At 40.2% G+C, this 23,645-nt stretch overlaps 2 protein-coding genes across 5 annotated transcripts in view; one reads left to right on the forward strand and one right to left on the reverse strand.

Annotated features, from left to right (window-relative positions):
• Positions 1-10,348, reverse strand: part of PRIMPOL (primase and DNA directed polymerase) — a 16,044-nt gene extending 5,696 nt beyond the window's left edge. The window contains exons 1-5 of one of the 2 annotated variants that reach the window (NM_001031137.4): positions 10,133-10,348; positions 5,251-5,435; positions 3,862-3,953; positions 2,991-3,132; positions 1,603-1,750 (exon numbers count right to left, since the gene is read on the reverse strand). In NM_001031137.4, the coding sequence (NP_001026308.3) occupies positions 1,603-1,750; positions 2,991-3,132; positions 3,862-3,953; positions 5,251-5,430 (562 nt within the window). In that variant the 5' untranslated portion in view covers positions 5,431-5,435; positions 10,133-10,348. Of the gene's footprint in view, positions 1-1,602; positions 1,751-2,990; positions 3,133-3,861; positions 3,954-5,250; positions 5,436-10,132 lie in introns of those variants that run through there. The other variant, XM_040698932.2, reaches the window with a different exon arrangement.
• CASP3 (caspase 3) lies at positions 6,934-21,976 on the forward strand. 3 transcript variants are annotated; one of them, XM_015276122.4, is made up of 8 exons: positions 6,934-6,994; positions 13,158-13,297; positions 14,746-14,838; positions 16,266-16,390; positions 16,867-16,995; positions 19,083-19,258; positions 19,698-19,815; positions 20,492-21,976. In XM_015276122.4, the coding sequence occupies exons 3-8, from the start codon at positions 14,762-14,764 to the stop codon at positions 20,716-20,718; spliced, it is 852 nt and encodes a 283-aa protein (XP_015131608.1). In that variant the 5' UTR covers positions 6,934-6,994; positions 13,158-13,297; positions 14,746-14,761; the 3' UTR covers positions 20,719-21,976. The 3 variants fall into 3 exon arrangements, with proteins under 3 accessions (XP_015131608.1, XP_015131609.1, NP_990056.1); XM_015276123.4 differs by lacking the exon at positions 6,934-6,994 and adding an exon at positions 10,391-11,935; NM_204725.2 differs by lacking the exon at positions 6,934-6,994 and adding an exon at positions 10,391-10,458.
• The last annotated feature ends 1,669 nt before the right edge of the window (positions 21,977-23,645 follow it).

Consider the following 23,645-nt stretch of genomic DNA (forward strand, 5'->3'; position numbering starts at 1 on the left):
CCCAAGCCAACGTTCTGAAGCAAATTCAGTCTCAGATAAAAGAAGAGCAAAAATGAAACAAATGTCTTTTGTAACTTTCAAATAGTTTCCCCCACTCCTCGCAGCACGTGTACTATTGCAGTTATTACACACTGGCAGCCAAGGTCTCATTTTTAAGACAGCCTTCTGTGCGTGACTCCTGACAAAATGCTTGTGGAATGATATTATCGAAGATGAGATCATTAATTTTCGAGAACAACAAACTATGATAAATTTAAAAACATTTGAATGTGTCTTAAAAATATATTGGCTCTTTTAAGTTAAATGTTAGACCAGAATCTTCCTGTCACATTGAAGAATACATATTTTTTCATGTGGATTCTGTGAAGTTATTTTATGAAACTGCATTTCTAGATATTTCTTACCACAGAGCATTTTGACCAAGCATGAAGTTAAGTTTTCAGATGGGTTTATCAAGTAGGTTACTAAAATGCATGAATGAAAAGTCTGGATTGAAATATTACTGGTAACGTGCGTGAGTTTAACTGACAGACTGCAATTATAAAATGCATTCGTGCTGCAACTTCAACTTTTGTTGAAAAGGCAAAGGCCTTTTTAAGAAGAACATACATAATTCTCTGTATAGTTAAGTCTGAGAGTAAATGTCAAATTCACTCAACAGTTGAGAGACAAAACTCTTCGCTAATGAGCTAGAATAAATAGTTAAAGCTTCTACTGAAAGAACTGACTAACATAATTTACTTATCAGGATCACAGGCTAAAATTTCTGTCATACCAAATTATTTATCATCCACGTGTTACATAAGAATTTTCTAGTGGCACAGGAGTTAAAGACCATGCTTTTGAAATAAACACTGCAGTGATCCTATTCAGATCCTTTGTGTTTGTTGCTGTTGCTATGGCATCACGTAAAAAGTAACTGTTCTGTGTCACATTTGGGAATGGCAGCCAATATCCTAAGCAAGTTGCTAGTAAATTCAGCAGTCTGTTTACCTTGCCAAGTGAGCTGCTCCTCAAAGTTTTAGTGACACAGATTCCAGTGCTCCTAAGAATTAAAAATGGTTCTGAGACAATCCTGACCTGGCCATTCTTTTTGTGCTGGAGTTGCTCTATTCCAGGAAATCCCAACTTCCATCAATTAAAATTGCTTTCAGCTTTCTCTGAACCATGTTTATATACACCAGTGGCTTGAAGCCATCTTTGTCTTGGCTTTCTGATGCTGTGCAGAGCCCAAACCAGTTGTATCTACAGCCAACAGTCTTAACTTTAATTGCTAATTAAAGACTTACATTAATCTGAAAATTAACTGATTATTGCAAAATAATTTTCAAGCCAAATAACAGTCTTGCCAGTAGTTCTCTAAGTAAAATAGAAACACAAAAGCTTATGTTTTTACAAAAACAAGTGATAATTATAGAAAAAGGAAGTAAAAGATGAGTTGAGGAATAATGACACTTAAGTAGCAACAGTTATTTTCTCTGGGATGATATTTGTTTCCACATACAAATCAATTAAAATACGTGTTTGAATGTGAGATGGCACTGTGAAGAGACAAAAGCTTACCTTTTATTTCTAGCGTGTAAGAGAAAAGAACACACTTACCGACGTGAATGTTATCCTTAAATACAGTCTTGCAGGGTAGGAATATTAAGTGCCGACTAAATTTTTCATCAGTACTGGAATCTAAATTCAAGACATCTCTGGCTGAGCAGTTAACATCATACAGTTCTTTTAACTTCTGGCTGACAAGCTGAAAATTATATGAACATCAGCTTGACTACTTTCTCTAGTACTCTTAAAGTGATGTCTGTGAAATCTAACACAAATGCAGATTCTGTATTTTTTTTTGCCTGTCTTTAACTCTCATTTTGTGGGTACAATTAATTAACTCAGAATATACAAAAATAGAACGATATATTGGTACATATTGTACCTTTTTAATTGAGCAAATCACTGAATATACTAGCAGTGATAAGTTGAGCAGTTTTTCAAGTCAAAATCTAATGTAGTGCCTTCATTCTCATTCCCCTCCCCCCGCCCCCAAAACAGCTCACACCAAACAACTATGCACAACCACTACAGTCTAAACATTTTTAGGACTGGGATTCAGAATCGAAGGGTCTGGAAGCTTAACTTTATAGCATCTCACATGTCCTCCACCCAGCAAATCCAAAGATCTCTTCCTAACCCTAGAAATCTCTAGATTTCAGAACTTATCTATGATGGAGTAGAGCCCTCCAGATCGTATATCTTCTAAAGGGTATTTACAAAGGAATGGCATCAATCATCTTCCTTTCCATTCTAGCTAGAGACACATAAGCACCAGAAGTCTCACAAATAAACAGCCACCGACAAAGAGGTGGTACTGGAACATAAGACATTCTTCTAAGAGCCTGCTTTATTTCTCGTCCTGCAGTTGCACTGGGTCTCATTTTCCAATCAAATTTGAAATAGAGTAGAAATTTGCACTGTTTAATTGAAGTGATAGTTAGCAAACATATTTAACTTTGGGTATCAAAACTGATGAGTGCAGTTGCCTGATTTTCTCTACATCGTTATCTACATCAACTACAATGAAGGTGCCTAAAATTTCGTCTAAGCTTTGATGTTGCTGCACCTGTTAGCATAGGGAATGATCTGAAGAATATTCAAATGCAACTTTTATTGATACTGTTCTGAAGAATAACTAAAACACTCATTCACTTTTACAGCTTTGAAGTGCCAGAGCACATAAAGCAATCTGCAAGCAAATTCATAACAGTAAACTGATAGTGAATACAAGTGTTCCGGCAGCCATCATGCTCTAGCATGAAGCAGGCAACCTAAGCTGTAATTAAAATGTACTTTTCACTTCATTAAAAGTACCCGCTAACTCTGTAACTCTTCATTTTACTACAGAACAATTAAGATGAAGGGCCAAATACTTTCGTTTTATATTAAACCTAAACCAAACTCAGGTTGGTCTACAACACGACTGTGTTCCAGTTTACCTCAATTAGCTTTGCAACCATATCCTTGCCATCAGCACCAGGATTTGCTGCTTTGTAGAACTCCAAATCAAAATAAAGTTTGCAAGCATCTTTTTCAGGAATTACTTCATAGCAATGCATAAGACTTGTTTTATAACCTTTGCTAAGGAAAAACAAAAACAAATCACAACATCTCATGATAAACGTTCTAGACACTTATCAATTGCAAACATGAATCCCACAAGTCCTAAACATTCTTTTATTATAATATGAGTCAACCATTCATATTCAAACCAGTCACAGCTCTGTAACACTTTGAAAAAAAATGTAACTAACTTCAGAAAGTTTGTTAATATTTGCCTGGTCTAGAATGAGTTTAACTTTGGAAAGTATTTCCTTTCCCACACACATCCTCCCAAGCCTTACAATATGTGCTATCAGCAGAAATGGTGTTGAGAATTTAAGGAATGATGGAAACTACAGAAAAAAAGTTATCATTCATATTGTTTAAGCAAAAGAATAAAGGGAGGTTACAGAGAAACTCCATCATGCAAAAGCAAGACAGGTGGTAACTGGACATTTATACTAATACTAATACCAATTTAAGTTGAAATAGGACCAATCGTTGAGATATGTTTGAGTCATTTGTTGGCACGATCCCTACAGAAAGCTGACAGTCAAATCTACTGTTTTAAGTTCAGTGAGTGGGATCCTTAATTCACAGGAAATAACAGCCGACTGCAACTCAAAGCAAAGTTGAAAACCACTGTAGAATAGATAGATTTGTCATTATGAAGGTTACTCCTATGCCCAAGATCAAACCTTAGTTGTCCCATTGCGGTTCTGTGATACTTCACCAGTAAAGTATAGGGTATTTTGTTCAAATACTTACGTGTAATAATACCAAAGCTCTTGATATGTAGTCACAAGGTAAAACCTCTGTCCATTTTGTGTGTTCCTTTCCAAGGCAAATACATGAACATCCTTTTAAAAGAAAAACAGATTTTTTTAATTATTTTTTTTTAATTCAGAAGGCTTCAAAAGTTCCTATTCGACATTCATTTTTTGGTCAAAAGTTAGTAAATACAAGGAACTTCTAAGTAGTAGATCACTCATCCTTTTTCAACAGAAGTAGCATGTTTTTTTAATTAACATCATCCTAATTTTATTTACATGAGTGAAAACAAGAAGCTTTTCTTTGCTGTGCATCAATATAAACGTATTATATATTATATATGTCATATATATCAATATAAATATATCATAATATATTTATATAATATAAAAAAATAAAGTCCTTTTTTCCTGATCAGTAGCAAGTGCATGTAATTGGAGGAAGGCCAGAGTCCTGACAGGACATCACTGACATGATGGCAGCATATGGCTTTACGGTAAGTGGTCTTTAGACCACTTTAGATCCAAAATCATTTAGATCCAAAAATGGAAATCTGAAACCAAAACCAAAACACCACCACAGCTGATACGGTGGATGTACATTCAGGAAAGCAGGCCAATCAGGATTACTTGAACACCTAATGCAGCAGGGGGAAATAATACGTTGCATTATGTTTCTTTAGAAGTAGCAATTTGAGAAGTATTAAATGCAAAGAACCGGAAAAGATATATTTTACATAATATATTTATTTGGATCATTACTACTTCTCTGAAAGGGTGGTCAGGCACTGGAATGGGCTGCCCAGAGAGGTGGTGGAGTCACCGAGCCTGGTGGTGTTCAAAGAGCGTTTGGATGTTGTGTTGAGGGACATGGTTTAGTGGGAACCATTGGTGAAGGGCAAATGGTTGGACTGGATGATCCTGTGGGTCTTTTCCAACCTTAGCGATTCTATGATTCTATGATTACTTCACAGCATCTGAACTTGTTACCCTGATGGCAGTGGAGAGTTGTATTTTTTGTCTTTTTGTCTCTCACTCTTGTAATTCCCTTTTTCTTCCTCATTTTTGCTTCTCTTCCTATGCAACTCTCACTCGCTTCCCATTCTCCTGCCAAAGCTGAAAGCTTCCTTCTCTTCAGAAAGAAGAAATGATCACTACAAGGTTACCAAAAACTACTTCTCCTATTAGAGGTTAACTCCAGATATCAATTCCTATGTTCCAAGTAGTACTTCTTAGAGCTATCTCCAGAAGAATTAAAATAATGATGTATCAGGACTGCAAAAAAGGAGACCTTGCAATGTGATAAAGATTTCGCTGTTCACCAAGCTTTCCAGTCAAGTTCAACCTTGAAAGCACCTAGGAGTAGAGATATTCACTAACGATTTACCTCCTTGCAGGTTTTCACAAATCTGAAAGCATCAGCCTGTCGACAGAATATTTTCCAGACACGGGATGGCTGTAAGGGTTTGGACAGTCTTGGTTTGTAAACTGTAGGAAGAGGGTTTCTTTCATAGTAAGACGCTAGTTCTTCAACTTTCTTCACTCTTTCTTCCCATTTTCTCTTCATTTGTCCTAAAGCAATTACAAATAGATCACAATCAATTCTTGTGATTCACTTCTAACTTCTTCAATACTCATCATTGCTTTTGAAACCTTTTCTTGTTGAGCATAATTTATTTAATGACTAGAAATAGACAATACTCCAAATCAACATCTAACCTTGCCTACGATTCTCCTTTCATGGAATCATAGAATGGCCTGGGTTGAAAAGGACCACAATGATCATCGAGTTTCAACCCCCCTGCTATGTGCAGGGTCACCAACCAGTAGACCAGGCTGCCCAGAGCCACATCCAGCCTGGCCTTGAATGCCTCCAGGGATGGGGCATCCACAGCCTCCTTGGGCAACCTGTTCCAGTGTGTCACCACCCTCTATGTGAAAAACTTCCTCCTAATATCCAGCCTAAACCTCCCCTGTCCCAGTTTAAAACCATTCCCCCTTGTCCTATCACTATCTACCCTTGCAAACAGCCGTTCCCCTTCCTGTTTATACGCTCCCTTCAAGTACTGGAAGGCTACAATGAGGTCTCCCTGGAGCCTTCTCTTCTCCAAACTAAACAAGCCCAGTTCCCTCAACCTTTCCTCATAGGAGAGGTGCTCCAGCCCTCTGATTATCTTAGTGGCCCTCCTCTGGACCCGCTTCAAGAGCTCCACATCCTTCCTGTACTGGGGACCCCAGGCCTGGACGCAGTACTCCAGATGGGGCCTCACAAGTGCTGAGTTGGAAGATGATTTATTTTCCTATTAATATCATCAAAGATCAACACAACAGATGTAGTAAGGGAAGGACTAAGAAGTTTCACTTTTGCTTGTAGAATGGTGTTAATACATTCCTCCTGAAAAAAAGTATACAGAGCTGTGACCTATTACTTCTGCTTTACACTTGGAGAAACAAATGATAAAATTGATTTTTGTGGGAAAAACATCACTTGGGTTCCTGATTTGAGATTTGAGTGACTCTAGCTCTGAGCTTCTTTGCTCTCAAAGTAAAAAAATATGAAATCCAAAGTGCTCCATTACTTGCTGTCAACCATTGCTATCAATCAGTATTTTCATCTGCTTTACAGTCTCACATTCTATATCCTTTCTTGCAGATTTAAAATAGCAATCCTATCTGGTGTCAGGAAACAGCACGTGATGCTGCAATGCTTGCTATCATGCAACCTTTAAACTCATAGTCAGATAAAGTAATCCAAATGCTACTAAGTTGGGTAATAAAGCAAAAAAAGTATATTAACATAACACATGTATCATTATTTTTAAATTTTATTAGCTTTTTTTTTCCTGGGAAAATTCAATGTCCCTCAGCACTTCTGCAAACAGGTAAAAGCACAGCAGCATATGGGAACTGTTGGGTCACGGCCTGAACCAGTGACCGAGCAGTTGGTGAAGGGGCGTAACCAGCCCTGGGAGTACAGGTAGAAGCAATTCACTTGTGTAACTGGCAGGGGGCAGACCCTGGCTCCACCCCTCCCTAACTTCATTTAAGGGCTGGCAGCCACAAGGGAAGCATCTCTACTTGGGGGTCATTTCCTCTGGAGTGTTTGGTGAGCTCTGGTCCTCAGAAAGGGGGTAAGTGATTCCTTCTTTATTACTGGAGTGTAACTGCTACCTTTTCTGGGTTTAAAGCAACTGTATCTGCTGCTACCTTACAAACAGGAAGAGGAAGAAGTAAAATAAAAAAGAAAACCCACAAAAAAAACTGGAAGTACATTTTCTGTTCTTCCTGGCTCAACCAGTGTCCAGCCCTTAGATCTCATAACTACATACCAGCTGCAATAGAAGATAGAAAATGAAACTGGCTATATTCAGAATCACTCAAACCTTTAACAAGATGGATCCCCAAGGTAGTTTATACATTTAAATATCTTTGTGGATCTCAAAGCCCAAATGTTAGGTCTTCTGAATTCCCCTTTCAAGTTTTCCATAGTAAAGTTTTCTGGATGCCTGTGTTTTGATACCTTAGTGCTTATGTCCACTTTAACAGAGAACTGATTTCTCTTATGGGGTCAACCATGTCTACAGATGCTATCAGTCTGCTGACGTACTAGTTTCTTCTACTCCTTTCCTTTTAAGGCTATTAGTTTCTTCTTTGGAAATGAAAAGAGAAATTGTAACAGCAATCAGCATTTCTGAGAAGTACTAGCAAATCTTTGGTTTCACTTTGCTGATGGCCCTGCTGTAAATGTACACAAAGTGGGTGCCAAAGCACAACAGACATTCCCCCTAGATCAGAACCTTCCCATGAGGTGACCATTCAAACGAAGAGGGGGGAAAAGGTCAATCCCCTTAATTTTGCACTCCTTTTCAGCTTCCTGTTTAGATCAGTATGCTCCCTGCCAGAAACAGCTCCAGGGTGATATCTGAACCTGGGCAGAGGTTGATGGTTCTGAGATCTATTGCTGTTACTTCAGTCCAAACAACTCTTGGCTTCTCAGCAGTACAACGTGTCAGGATTTTCCTAGGCAAGTACAGTTCCTGTGTTCACTATACCTAACAAGACACATCTACCTACAGCATGTACACTTCTACCTACAGACCAGCCAGACTTCTGGGTTTGTCAGGAAGTTCCTGCTTTCTTTTGGTCACTTCTGCTTCAGAAGCAGGAAGAATTATTTTTATTTCACTTGCAAGAAGTCTTCTCACCAGTGTGTGTGGTGGTTTTGATTCAGCAGAATGATAGCAAGAAGATGCTGAGGAAAATATATCTGATATAATGGATGTGCATTTCATTTTCCCCCTTTATAATGAAGGACTACTTCTTTTAGTGATGAGAACACTGGAGTTCTTAACTATTTATACCTTAGCCTTGTGGTGGTGTTTTTAAACAAGTGAACTTGCCATTTCAGACATGGCAATTTTCTCCTTCTTGCTACAGAGGAAAGAAAAAAAAATGCATTATTTTGTCATGTGTGACCACTGTTTTTATGAAGTAAAACTTATTCTCAAAATCTATTTTGCTTATGGACAAAACACCCTCCACACCTGCTGGGAAATGAAGCTCAGACATGCAAATCAGCTTCCTGGCCTACATGACTCAAGCCATGTAGGTCTATGGTGGAGCTCCTATCACTTAACACCAAGAAGTTCATCCAGCCTTAAAGGAATATATTAGATAGCTTTCTCCCTACTGATAAATTTCTTGACATGAGCAAAGAACAGCTTGATTGTCTTGATGCTGAGCTGACGTGTGGCACACTAATGGATGCGGCTCATCTTTCCTCGGCAGTAATAAGGCACATCACATAGAATCATAAAATAGCATGAGTTGAAAGGGACCTCAAGGGTCATCTAGTTCCAACCCCTGTGCCACAGACAAGGCTGCTAACTGCTAGATTGAGTGCTAGATCAGACTGCCCTGGGCCTCATTCAACCTGGCATTGAGTACCTCCAGGGATGGGGTATCCACAGCCTCTCTGGGCAGCCTATGCCAAAGTCTCATCACCCCTTCTGTGGAAAAACTTCCCCCTGACATCTAATCTAAATCTTCTCTCCTTCAGTTTAACGTGCTTGTCCCGTTTCCCCTTGTCCTATTACTATGTTCCCTTGTGAAAAGTTGACTTCCCTCCTGTTTATAATGTTCCTATACATACTGGAAGGTTGTAAGAGGGTCTCCTCACAGCCTTCTCTTCTCCAGGTTGAACAAGCCTTGTTTCTTCAGCCTCCCCCCGTTCATAGGAGAGGTGATTCACTCAGCATTCTTGTGGGCCTCCTCTGGACCCTCTCCAAAAGTTCCACATCTTTCCTGTGCTGGGGGCCCCAGGGCTGGACCCAGGACTCCAAGTGGGATCTCAGGAGGGCAGAATGGAGGGGGACAATCCCCTCCCTCTCTCTGCTGGTCACTTCTCCTCTGGTGGAGCCCAGGACGCTGCTATCCTTCAGGGCTGCAAGCACATGCTGCTGGCTCACGTTAAGTTTTTCATCTAACAGGACCCCTAAGTCCTTCTCAGCAGGACTACTCTCAAGAGGTTCTTCTCCCAGTGTGTATACATAGCAGGGATTATCCCAACCCAAGTGCAAAACCTCGCACCTTGCTTTGTTGAACCTCATGAGGTTTATATGGGCCCACCTTTCAAGTTTGTCACGGTCCCTTTGGATGGCATCCCTTCCTTCTGCTGTACCAACTGCACTGCTCAGCTGTATTGCATTCCTAATATGAGGAGTAGCTTCTTCTACAGATAAGATTCTGGGAATTTTGCACAAAAGGCAGGATATCAGACCTGGTGATAGAACCTCAAGAAGTAGGAGAAGGACCTATTTTGAGAGGCTGGAAACTCCATTTCTAAGCCGAAGCCTATGCTGACTCTGCCCACTGAGAGTGAAGGTACGGATAAGAAACTAAGGTGACCTGGAAGGTAAGGATGGAGCTGGAACTGGTGCACAGGTTCCAAGTGCTATTGCAGAAGGTGGGCACTGAGACTGTCCTAGGGACGAGCTCGGCCTCCACCTGGGGATCAGGTGCACAGTTTCCAGTTTTTAATCGTGTAACAGAGGAAGATGAACCCATGTTAAGTGACGGTCCTGCTCTGACCCATCTCAGTACTTCTGTACTTATTTAGCGCCCTGAAATCAGGACAGCCTCTCTTTGGTGAGGCAATGTTACGAGCGACCGTTCTGACCGTCAGAAACGTAATTCCTTCCAGCAGACAGAAGTGAAACAGAGCGCGAGGCCGCACGGCACAGGTTCGGACACGGCCGGCACGTACTTACAGCGCAGAGCCCAAACTTCGCCCGCAGGCCTCGGCGGGGCACGCCGCACGGCTGCCCGCCACTCGCTCACGCCGAGTATTACCGCAGTATTACCGCTCTGAAGCGCGGGTTCGTGGCCCGGCTGCCGAGACCGCGGCGCCAAAGGCGGCTCCCTCCCGCCTCTCCGCGGCCCGCGCGCTGCCGCCGCCGGCGTTCGAACGGCGGCCGTTGGGAGGCGGGGACGGAGCCGCGGGGCGGGGCGGGGCGGGGCTGCCCGCTGCCGGCCCTCCGCCCTCTGGCTCGTTGGTGGCGGCGGCGTGCCGGAGCGGGCGGTGGTGGAGGTGGAGGTGAGGAGGCGCGGCGGAGTAGAGCCGGCTGACCGGAGGGTGGGGTGGGAGCCGCGCTGCGCGGCCCCGCGGCGGCGGTGCGGGTTGAGGCGGGGCGGGGTGCGGCGGGGCGGGCTGCGCTTTGTTCCCTCTGAGCGCTCCGCCATGGCGGCCCTGCGGCCGCAGGGAGCGCAGCTGCGTTAGCGTTGCCGCGTGTATATGCACGCATAAAATAACAGCTTTCAGCCTTCAGTAGTCGCATAGCTGTGCGTTTTCAGTCACACGCGGCGGCGAACCGTGCCCTTTTGTCGCCGATAGGACGGTTTCTGTTTCGGACGCGCGCTTCGTGGCTGTGACGGGTTGCTTTGTAGCAGCCGGAGGGCAGGAGCGTGAGCTGTCTGCCCGGCTGTGAGGGCAGCTGGCAGCTGGAGGCGGGTCAGCTAGCGGCTTCCCTTCCTCTCTCGGAAGCTTGGCTGTTATTCTCGTGCCTTGAAGAGAAGAAAATCGTAGAATCGCTTAAAGGGCCCCTAAAGGCCATGTGGTTCCGCTCCCTGCACTGAGTAGGGACACCTACAGCTCCATCAGGTGCTCAGAGCCCCCCAGCCCGACCTGGGCTGTCTGCAGGGACAGCATCCACCGCCTCTCTGGGCAACCTTGGTGGTTCTTATGTGGCGGCAGTGATGTACACGAAGATCTGAGCACAATAAGTCAATCCAGGCTGGAACACACTGAATACATAAGCTTTATCATCTCCCTGTCAAAACAAAAGCATTGAAACAACTGCATCTAGATAGAGCAAAGTATGCTTTTGGTTTCGTTGCTGTCCAGGAGATGCTGGTTGGTTCTCATAGCTTGCTGAGCATTGCGCCTCTTTCAAGCACTGTGTTTTACCACATCGTGCAGCTTGAGATCATTGTAGGATTACCTTTACGCCCTTTATCTCCATCTCGTGGTTTGTTTGCTTAGTTTGTGTGGCTTGAAGCAAAAATATTGTACAAGTGGTCATAAAAATAGGCTTCCTGAAATCTGCAGAACATACTCTGCTAGATTTTTTAAAAGGCTGTTGCTTGTTTCTGCTGCTTGATTTTTTACGTTTCCTTGTGATTGAGAGCTCTTCTTACCCAAGCTTTCAGGAAAGGAGTATTGAGGAACACAGTAAGTTCTCTGTTAATTTTTTTTTTTTTGAAGCATTGTCCTGATTTCTTTCCCTGTCCCTTTTAGCATGAGATCATTCTCCACAGGGAAATGTGAATTCTGCTTGACAGAATATGACATCATTGCATTACCACGACTAGGATGAGGCAATTCTTAGTCCATTTAAATCAGCATCGTCCTGCAGGGAGCATTGCTGTCACCCTGACTGGTGCTTTAGAGCAGAAAGCATGCATTTGCGTGCGTAGCAAGGAAACAGGTCTCTCTTTGTGGATGTCTCTTGATTTTTAGAGAAGTGCAAGTGACTTGGTGCGTTAAGGCATTCAGAAATTCACAAACATTAAAGGTGAGTTACAGATTCTGAAGATGAAGTGTAAGTATTTTAAATTGCTAATGTAGAATACCATGCTTTTCTGCATCATGTCTCCAGCTTCTTTGAAGACACTTTGTCAAGCTCCACTCAAGCTGCAACTGAATGCGATAGACTTCAATACCTGATTAAACAATTGAAACTGTTGGTTCGAAGTTAAGCTTGCAAGTGCCATAGTAAGGCATACTTTTGTAGTATGGTACTGCAAAATGTATTGTGGAAACAAATAACTGTAATTCATTATAATCCAATTTGACATCGGAACAACAACAGCAATTCTTAATCAGGGCTACAAAAGAGTCAAGGAGATGCCTTAATTTAAGGTCACTTAGTTCTTGAAGATCCTTTTTTATTCTTACCATTTGTGGCAAGTGTTGATATCTGTGGTAGTGAAGCATTCAGTTGTTGCAGACAGTGCTAACTCTTAAAGTTGCCTGTTGAAGTCTGTGGCCATTTGGCAGGGTTTCTCCTGCTGCTGCTTACTGAAACCAGTCCCTGATGGGATGCAGGAGTTTGTTTGGAGCAGTCTGAAGTGAACCCAGAGCAGCCTGGTAACCCACTTACCCTCTGTAACAATCCCAGATTCGCTCTGCAGGTCAAGAAATCAATAGCTGTCCCCATACTTTGGCCGAGTCTTTCTAAAAGTAGTCCTTGATAGCCCAGGTTGGCTCATGCGATGGACAAGGTGTGACCACATCTCAGGTGGGCATATATTTGCTAGTTTACACTGCCTGGGCCCAGCCCTTAAATGCTGGCACTGCAGAGCTTCACAGTGCTGCAGAACTTGCAGAAATACCTGGGCTGGAGCAGGGGGACATCGGGCATTCTTCTCAATGACAGCTGTTCCTGCCAATTCCCAGCAGTCACAAACTCTACAGTTCACTGCCACTGGAGAGCAGGGAGTTCTATCTTTTCATTACCCTTTGGAAGCACGTGTCTTTTTTCATGTAGGGAACTTGTAAGAAATTAAACTTCGTAGCTAGGCAGAATGAATCCAGACCATGGTGCAAGGCAGGTAAGTTCAGCATAATCAACTGAGTTCCTGCCTCATGATATTTAAAGTACATTTCTAAAATATAAACTGATAATGCATTTTATGAGCTCTATTTCTAAAATAACAGCAGGAATTAATTATCTATTAATATCAGCTATCTATTAATAACAGCTTTTTTTTATGCTTCTGTAATTCGTTTTTCAGGAGCTCTCCTATGTATTATGATACAGTTCTCAAGTCTGGAATCATCTTATGAATCATATTTCTTAATTACGTTGGTGCTTCAAGATACAGAGAAACAACATTCAGAAGAACCTTGAAGATCTTTTGGAGCTACTAAAAATGTAAGTAAATGTCTTCTAAGAAACAAGGAAAGGGAGAAGTTCATACATACCCAGAATAGTGTTTTTCTTTGCATTGGCAATTGCTGCCACAGAAATTATGTGATCCCAAGGATATTCATGGTGTATTATTTAGAATATAAGAAGATAGCAGACAATAACATGATAGTACAAGATGGCAAATTTAGTCGTGAGCCTCACATTAAGAACCTTTGCCCTAACTTCAACATAAATTGAAAGGTATTTCTAATTAGCCTGGTTACTTATAGATCCCAGTTCACCATAGGTCTGCCTGCTGAGCAAGTTTTGTTAAAATTCTTGCCTTCTCATGCCTCGTCTTTTTCTTGAGGCCTAAGCATTTATCCACTTCTGAGTCATTATTACTTTGTCCTGTGCAGCGATTTAACTTTGTGATGCTTAGACCTCTTCTGAATCCCAAGTTAAACATAACTTGTGGTGATGGCATTAAACTAAGAGGATAGATTTACATTAGACAATGGGAAGGAGTTGGGTTTTTTTTGTTTGTTTGTTTGTTTTTTGTTTTGGTTTGTTTTGTTTCATTCAGAGGGTGGTGAGGCTCTTGTACTGTTGTCCAGAGCTGTGGGTGCCCCATCCCTGGAGGCACCCAAGGCCAGGTTGGGTGGGCCCTGGGCAGCCTGAGCTGGTGGGGGACACCCAGCCCATGGCAGAGATTGGGGCTGGGGAGGCTTTAAGGTCCCTTCCAAATGAAACCATCAACTGAAAAGAAGGATTAATGCTTTTAAATTGATTTCTGCCTTGATATCATTCAACATTTCTTTCCCTATGCACTGATCAGAATTAAGTAGCAGTCCACATTGCAGAACTCATTCCATCAACTATGTGAAGTTGTGTTGTTGCATTTTTACCTTATTTAAATTGCAATTGGCTTCACTTACACTGATGAGAATTGAATTTGAATTTCTCCATCTTAGTGAGATAGAATGACTCAAATACGACACAATATTCATAGTGTTAAAATGCCACTAAAGCATTCAGAGATGTTTTTAATATTTGGAGATTACTTTAAATTTCTTTGTCTCTATCCTGCTTTTCGTGAGATCTACACTTCTTCTTCTGAAGTTGTTTTGGAGTGCAGTAATTCAGAAAAATATTTACTGTTCTTTACGGTACAAGATATGTAGAGATTACTCAGAAATGCTTACTGTTGCCTACGATTACTAATATCCTTAGGCTGAAGTCATTCTGTGTGAATATTCCCTTTGAACTTCTTTGTTTTCTCCATAATCTTAAAAAAAAAAATACTCTCTGATTGCGCAGAGCTGTAAGAAAAGCCAACACAGTGATGAGTTGATGGTTGGACTAGGTGATCTTAGTGGTCTTTTCCAACCTTTATGATTCTGTGGAAAAAATAAGCAATCTTGAAGGTATTATGCTGTGTGAAAATGTTTCTGTTTGCTTGTGTTTTCAAGCTGATAATCAAGAGCCATGATGACAGACATAAAAGATGGACCACGCTCAGGGGAAGATGTATCAGATGCAAGATCTTTCCCTGGTTCCAAAGGGTAAGTGAGATACTTTTGGCTGAAGTTCCCAATGTAAGTGTTGAGGAATCTTGTGCCGTAACTGAAGATGAGAGCTGTAGAAAAGATACTGTTAAAAATTAAGCTTTCAAATATGCTAAATTATGCTGATCATAAAAAATAAAAAGTATTAAAGTTGCTGTGTTGAAGGTATACCATCTCTGACAAAACAGTCCATGTGTATGAACAAGGAACTAAACAGCAGAATACTTAAGGTGCAGTTAGATATGTGTTAGTAGTTACCAAGTCATCAACTATTGTTGACAAGAAATTTCTCTGTCTTAACCCAGGCTAAATGTTCACACCTTTCCTCGAACTGCTTCTAGAGCTTGTTGGAACCTGCAGCAGCCAGTTCAGTCTCTTAAACTGGCCTTCTGTAGACCTACATGTGCAGAAGGACTAGTGCAAGGGGAATTTACAGCAGTGGGAAGGAAGATGAGCAGTCTTGTTTTTCCTGGTGACATTGGTTGTTACATTGGCGTAGCACTATGGTCAGATTACACTCTCTCTGGGAAGATAATTTCCTTCTGAAGTCATTCATTCTAGTGCTCCAAGGAAGAGTCGATTGAAGAGCATTACAAACTCTTTATTTGTAAAACACAATGTGATAGCAGGTCTCAATCTTGTAACCATTTGTCCATGTGCTTAAATGAAGAAAGACAGACAGACTTCAGCGTGTGTTGGCTGTGTAACATTGGAAGCAGCTTCAGAGTCACGAGGGGTGGTGTAGTTAGTGTGCACACTGAGGCAGAATTACAGCAAGGCAGAGTCTCTGTCATTTTCTAGCTTTTGAATGCTTATATGTGAAAATGTAGTGGTAATACAGCTTTTGAGTGGAATTCAGATCCAGGTTTGGTTTAGAGTCTTAGAGCTGATCTTGCCTCCAGGTACACAGCTATCAAAAGACAGTAGTAAACAAACAAACAAAACCAAACAAATCCACAACTGATTTGTTAGTGGTATGATCATTGGTTTCCTTAAGTTAATGTTTTAAGTGTAAGGTTATTCTGTGCAAAGACATTGTCACTTTAGAGAGTTCATCCTTGATGCTTTGAATTGTAAGCTTGCTACAAATTGCACAGATTACTACAAATAAAGATTACTCTAATTTATCTGTGTATTTGTATATGCATAGATTTAACAGGACTTGAATCATTCATATTATTTGGGACCGTAACCATACAAAGCAGTTTCATGGGTTGCTTCAAGCTCTGGGCAAATGCATTTTTTGTTAGTCCCACGTCAGATCTGTCCACTGATTTTTAAAGGCATCATTTCCATGAATCAAATAACAAATCTTACCACTTTCACTGGTTTTACTTAAGTAGCCATTTACTTATTTAGATATTAAGAAATCAGAGAAGAGAGAAGAGAAATTAATACTTGAAGTTTGTCTGATTTGTGTACAGAATGAACTTACCTGCTAGCAAGTCTGTGGACTCTGGAATTCTGCCTGATGACAGTTACAGAATGGATTATCCAGAGATAGGAGTATGTGTTATAATAAACAATAAGAACTTCCACCGAGATACCGGTACTGCTTTCAATTATTACTTTATTTTTCTGTATTTCAGATAAATTTGAAGCATGTATTATTATTCTTTGGAATTAAATATGCAGTCCAGTTTTGATCGCATTCTAGAATTATGTGGTTTGAGTGGATAGGATTAATTTCAGTGTATTCTTCTAAATACGCACAGTGGGAGTAGTGGGGAGGAAAAACTGATAGGCAGTGTGCAAATCTGCCATGCCTTTGAGTCATGACTTCTGTAAATAAGATAATTTTCTCAATATAGATAGGTAGGTATCAATAATAGATAAATATACAAAATAGGTACAGCGGGGGATGGAGTGTGCATGTATAATAGCACAATGTTTTTTTCTTAGAGTGGATCTGGAATAATGGAATAATATTCTAGATTGATGCAGGTATAAGAAAGAAAATAATTTGGCTCAATCAGACCGTGCCATTTATATCATATCAAAATAATGCCTTTCTTTTATGTCTAGGACTGTCATCTCGTTCAGGCACGGATGCAGATGCTGCAAGTGTCAGAGAAGTTTTTATGAAGCTGGGATATAAAGTCAAGCTTAACAATGATCTGTCAAGCAGAGATATTTTTAAGCTATTGAAAAATGGTAAGTTTCAGTATGATCAGAATGTGTGTTAAACCCACTGTTTCCAAAATCACTTCTAGTACTTAAACCTCTTCTTCTGTGGTTCTTTTACAGAGTATTTCACACCTCCTTATTGCTAAAGAAAACATATACATCATAGTTCCTATGTTAATTCATCTTTGCTGTCTCTCCGTCTTTTGTGCCATGACTGTTGTCTCAGAATCCTTTCTCATCTTCTAAAGAGGGCTGGAAAAACAGGCTGAAATTTAAATGCAGAATGATTTATTTTCTGACCTTTGGATCACCGGAACTGTGAGCTGAAAAGAAACATGCTTAATTGGGTAGAAGGGTTCTGGGCAGTGTGGTCCAAGAGGTGTTCTTATCCAGGGATCAGAATTACAAGTATGTGGCCTGAATTACTCTTTTAGAGAAGTAACTCATGTTTTGTTTGGCTTGTGATGCAAAACAGCTCTCGTTCAAGTGAGACCTTTATGCCATTGTTTGTGTTGATCTTGTTTTGTTTGGACTTGACTACATCTAGACTACTAAATTAAATGGTGCCTGAAAGTGTTCTGTTGCCCTGAAATAGTCTACTCTAGTAAACTGTTGGAAGGTTCTCTGGCACAACTGTAGTACTCTCTCAGACTGTTTCTGGTCACACTTCAGCAGTGAAAATGTTCCAGAGAGTATTCCCAACAGTAAATTGGTCTGCAGCAATCCTGTTTTTTAAATGCATATGTTTGCTAGCATAGATTTAGCTATTTAGTGCTAGTTTATGTTTATGCCAGAGAAGACTCTTAGGCATAGTCAACTTGCAGCTTTTATCTGTTGACAGTAGCTGAAAGTGGAAGGTCACATTCTCTGATTCCAGGCTTCTCTCTTACCTGTGGTATATATAAGGCCTCCAAATGGATGGTGTAAACTACGGCCTAACTAGAGATTCCCCAGAACTAGCTTTTCTTTACTCGTATAGATGTAGTGCTTGTCCATAGATTATAGAAATGCCTTAGCATGCATTGCTTGAGAAAAATAAAAAATAGTTCAGTTTTTTTTTTTCAGAATAGAAATTCAGTATTTCAGCAAGCTGTAAAACAAAAGATTTCAGCTTTTGGGACTCTGATGTTTTATGTCTACGAACTCTTGCATTTTCTTGAGACTCACACTCAAAATTCCTTTTGGATCTCTTCTTTTAAATCTTGTTTGTATCTTTTCATATACTTAAAAGAATCATCTTAGTTACCAAGAGCAATCCCTGCAGTTTCAGGCAACAAAGAACAGAGTAGAAAGTATTTTCTTTATCTTTACATACCACGAGATGAAAAGCTTTATGTCATGCTTAAAGGTCTTTAAGTACAAAACTCAGAAACCTGAAAAGTCCTGCTAGACCTTGCCATCCCTGGAGGCATTCAAGGCCAGGCTGGATGTGGCTCTGGGCAGCCTGGTCTACTGGTTGGTGACCCTGCACATAGCAGGGGGGTTTAAACTCGATGATCATTGTGGTCCTTTTCAACCCAGGCCATTCTGTGATTAAAAACAACAGAAGAATGGCATTAGATCACATAATTTAATATTGCTTTTATTTTAATACTGAATTCTTCTATGATAAAACCTTGCTTCTCAAAGACAAGAACAAATGGAAAAGTGTAATGTTAGTACCTAGGTCTATCTAGCATCATCAGTTTTCTTACTACAGTTGCCATGTAATCCAGGCGTTTGAAATGTAAGGAGAAACAAGACTTCCCTGTCCTTTCCCAAAGCTCAGAACTTCCCATCAGATCCCATTGACTATTACTATGTGAGTGAAGTGTATCATTTGAAATCTGAGATAGTGTGCTGAATCATTACCCTCAACTCACTTTGTCTCTTCACAATGTTCAAAGCCATTTTTTCCACATGGCCACGTTCTGCAATGGGTAGGATTGGCCTTAAGTTTAGGGTTTTCTACGTCCAACCTTATGAAGTGAAGTACACTGTCTCCTCTTATTAGAAGTGAAAAGTGTTTGAGGTTTCTAGATCTGGGAACAGTTGTTCTTAATGAGTTCTGTCACAATACACAATGTCCGGAGCTTCTTGGGGAGTGCAATAAGTTAATTCTTTTCTCTTCCAAGTTTCTGAAGAAGATCACAGCAAGCGAAGCAGTTTTGTTTGTGTGTTGCTAAGCCATGGCGATGAAGGACTCTTCTATGGTACAGATGGCCCTCTTGAACTGAAAGTACTAACCAGCCTTTTCAGAGGTGACAAGTGCAGAAGTCTAGCAGGGAAACCCAAACTCTTTTTCATTCAGGTGAGGTACAATTGAACAGTGATCATCAGATCATAAGAATACTTCAAAAAATTGTCTCCCACTAGTTACAAAATAGTTATTCCTAAAATTGCTTTATAGGGATTTACTTCCAGAATAAGATTCCCTTCAGGTCTAATATTGGAGTAGTCTGCCCTCTTAGTATTCGTAATAGCTGAAATCACCTTAATTTGAATCAGTTAAGGTGATACAAAATCTTTCTGAATGCTAGCCAATATTTCAGTGAGCTTCTGAATGTAATTTCGTGTGAATATCCATGGTAACCAAACAGTAGTTAATATAAATAAATGCTAGTTACTTTTCTTATGAACCTTACTAGTCTAATGATCTTCAAAGCTGAAAATATTAATATTTTTATCATTACGATCATTGCCTTTTTCTCATTTATTTTTTATTGTCCATTCTTCTTTTCAACAAATAGGCCTGTAGAGGAACAGAATTAGATTCTGGTATTGAAGCAGACAGTGGACCAGATGAAACAGTGTGTCAAAAAATACCTGTAGAAGCAGACTTCCTGTATGCATATTCTACTGCTCCAGGTGAGAAACTTGCAAAGAAAGTCTTTGTTGCTGAAATTGTGTCTATGTATCTACTTGTACTGATACCGGCAGTTTGCAGTGTTCTCCATTCAGTTGCTGATTACTCTGAAGCTTCTGATTTTCTTTGAAGCGATTGCTATTCTCAGTTCCTAGAAAAAAGCTCATTATAGGTCTTTCTCAAATGTTAATCTGCTGCAGATTGATTTAATCTGAGTTACAGGAAAAAAGATGTTATTAATTCTGAAAGAATAGAGCAATTGAACATCTATATGTATTTGTGTGTGTGTGTTTATACACATAGAAATGGTGATAAACACCAAAGTATTATTTGGCTGTCAGGTCTACTTTATTGCAAACCAAGTGAATTAGTGGTGACAGAGCCCTTAGTATGCCCATTACGTTATCAGTTATCAGAAGTAAGGTCTAGTCTTCAATTCATGTTTTTAGACCTGAAGACAGTGACAGCAAAATCTGTTTTGCGTCTTGGCTCTCGTTGTGCTGTCACTGCTCCAGCATATGTGTATTCTCTAATGAAGTAATAAATAATTAATGTGTAAGAGCAGAAGATCATTCCCCTGTCTCTGTTCTCTGCTGTTGGGTACGCTGTGTAACTGCTATCCTGTCCTGTGTCAGAAGCTGCTGCATCTGATCAGCTTGATTTCTTTGTCTTCCACAGGCTACTACTCCTGGAGGAACGCAGCTGAAGGCTCCTGGTTTATTCAGTCTCTGTGTAGGATGCTGAAGGAACACGCCAGGAAACTTGAACTCATGCAGATTTTAACTCGTGTAAATCGCAGAGTGGCAGAATATGAATCCTGCTCCACTCGACAGGATTTCAATGCAAAGAAACAGATTCCATGCATTGTGTCTATGCTTACCAAAGAATTCTACTTTCCTTGCTAAAAAGAAAAAAAAACTACTTTGCAATTTTTCACTTCAGGTTTTTATCTGTAATTTATACACTGTTAGTACGGAATACCACTTTTAAGTCTGACTTGCTGTTCCCTGCCATAGAAGGCACAATGAACTATCTGAGAGTTGGAGATGTCCGTTATTAGAAGTAATCCACGGTATGGCTAAGTTAGAAACGCAAACCTGAGTAGGTGAAGCACGGGGAAATTTAAACATAGTAAGAATTTGGAAAAATGATGAGGAGGGGATTGAAGAGAAATCCCATCACTTACAAGACCTACTTGGTGCTACATTTCACTTTGCAGAAGGAGCAGAGAAAAGAAACAGGTCTTGTAAATGGTTTGGTTTCGTATCTTCATCAGTAGGAAGAAGATTCAGAATGTGATCTGTTTGCTAATTGCAGTAATGTGATAGTAGTGTCATTGCACATTTCTTCTTAAAAAAAAAAAATAACCAATCAAGTTTTTCAAGTTTAGGTTATAAGGCAGCCTAAACTTCTTGTATTACTTAGGATGTAAACTGTGAAAAATGGCCATTTCATTTTTTTACATATGCTTAGGAGGCATCTTTAGAAGTAAGTTCACTTTGTCTTGATTAATTTTTTATATGGAGCATTAGATGAGGTAATTTTATCAACACGCTATCTGTTTCTAAGTGAATTTGTACTTTTGGCCTTGAAGCTGAGTAACTAAGGGACCAGTCTTCCCAAATGCCTTTTTTTTTTTGCAGCTCCTAGGGAGAGCTTAAATACTCTTTGATTAAATACCACAAGATTCAATGCAAAAGAAAATCTGCATTCTGAAAAGCCAGCTTTCCTCTTTCTGGCCCTTAAATCAGAGTGGTTCTGCTTTCTGCAGATGTACATACCACATTTGATCTTTGTGGAAGCCTAAATATGGTGGTACCAGAGAAATTTCCTTATCTGCTATCAGTTGGGTTAATTACATGTGTCTTCTTTTAAAAGCATTTAGTATGTTCATGAAGGGTAAACACAAGTCTCTTAGCTTTGACCCTGGATTTTGTGGAGTAGGCTTTTAGAAAATTGTGAAGCATATATACTTGTGGTGACTTTTCAGCTTGTGACAGTCTTTCGATGAACAGAGGAGGGCATTGGTAAATGACCATAAGGTGCTTGCAAAACAAGACTTAAATTCTTTATATTGTGTAGCATAAATGATGTTGGTGAATTGATGTCTTCTTCCAGAAGCATTTGGATTTTTTTTAATTAAATATTATCACCTAAATTGTATCGTGCTTTTCTATATGTATTATTTGTTCAGGATCTGATACCTTTTGCATTTCAATTACACCCTTCATGATAGCCAGGTAATAAGGGGGGTGAGTGAGACATGGGGATTAAAGGTTCAAAAGTTATGTAGGGGAGGTGACTTTAAACATTGTAAATGGGCATTCTGATGACTGCTGTTAATCTACTTTAAAGTAACTGGGAATAGGATTGTTCCTTGAATTCTTTGTTGTGAAAATGTCATTCGTCCTGTCCCAGCTAAAGCAGTATTATTCCAAACACAGGTGAAAGGGCACTAAAGAAAGCAAAGTCTTGGCAATTGGTTTTGATCTGTCAGACATTCTGTTTACATCTGGGCAACGTTTTTCCTGCAGGGGTAATTCAGCCACACAAATACCACTCTTCCAAAATAGCTGTTTTGGCTGCGGGAGTTCCTGCATCTCCAGCTCCTGAAGGTATTACAGAATTCTACTCAACTTCTGCAAGCTGTAGCTGGGACGTACAGGCTCTGGGCTTGGCTCTGCTACAGTGTAGTGAAATGCTGGGTGAATCTCAACCCTGTGTTTTCCAGCACTAAAATATGAGAACCAAAACTCACCAGCAAATGCTTCAGAATCCTTCATGAGAAACAAACACTGTTAATTTGGGTTCTGTTGCATATCGGAACTATTATTTAGTCCTGCCTTACAAGACTTAGCCTGACTTAATGAGTGGTCATTACAGACAATAATCTCATTTTGGTTTTTGGTTCTTTAAAGGAAAAAAAAAAAAGATTCTACAACTTCTCTGGTATTTGCTAGAATGGAGAAAAACTAAGCTGAAGCTCAGCTACAACAAGTGAGGGCTATTGAGGAGGATACAGAGGTAGGCCATAGGGAAAGAGTAATTTGGAAGACATACTGTCCAACAAACTTCTGAAATATGAGGGAGGCAATTGTCTTCTTGCTGTGGTTTTTGCTTCTTTGTTTTCTGGAAGTTCTTCAGTGTTTTGGGGCAGGCATTCATACCAAACGTTGCAGTTCTTAAGCTGAACTTGGGAAACAAGTGCTTGTGTTTTCAACTAAGCATACACATATTCTCACAGATACCTAGATCGTTGGTATAAATAGTATCTGAAAAGGCTTTTAAGAAGCCTGATCTTAGTCTTTAGCTGATTTGAAAAGCCAACCAGAACCACAAACCTGCCACAGATCTGTGAGGAAATTAACAAAGATGACGCGGGAGAGATGAAATGAGGTTTGTTTACTCCAGGAAAACTGGGGAGGAAAAAAGCCAATCAGCAAAACTGAAATGTTCAGTGTTGGTTCTTTAAATGCATGTGATGCTATGCAACGAAAGAACAAAGAGAAGCAGGACCCAGGTTGAAACTGGGTAGGCAATTTGTTGTGCTTGGTTTATTATAGCAGGTCAAGAACTCCTTTCTGGCGAAGCGAATCTGTATATTCAATGCAGTTACTTTGGCTTCTCCTACAACAACCTGTGGGACCGTGTATTGTCAAATCTACCTTAATTAAAAGAAAAAAAATAAAAGATAGGTGAGTCAAAGGTAGATGCCAGTAAGTCCTTGCTAAGAGTCTGCCCTTGAGCTACCTATAGAACAGAACTCATGCCCTTGATACTCAAAACGTCAATTTCAGTTATGACCACATATGTGTCTCTGTCTCGTAGGTGT

This window comes from Gallus gallus, chromosome 4 (genome assembly GCF_016699485.2).
Source record: "Gallus gallus isolate bGalGal1 chromosome 4, bGalGal1.mat.broiler.GRCg7b, whole genome shotgun sequence".
Lineage (NCBI taxonomy): Eukaryota > Metazoa > Chordata > Aves > Galliformes > Phasianidae > Gallus > Gallus gallus.

Bases quoted from the DNA above. Each gene is read 5' to 3' on its own strand.
- CASP3 (XM_015276122.4), top strand. From the start codon at position 14,762: ATGATGACAGACATAAAAGATGGACCACGCTCAGGGGAAGATGTATCA. The intron at 16,996-19,082 runs GTAAGTTTCAGT...TTCTCTTCCAAG, and splicing joins TTTTAAGCTATTGAAAAATG to TTTCTGAAGAAGATCACAGC. The intron at 19,816-20,491 runs GTGAGAAACTTG...TGTCTTCCACAG, and splicing joins TGCATATTCTACTGCTCCAG to GCTACTACTCCTGGAGGAAC.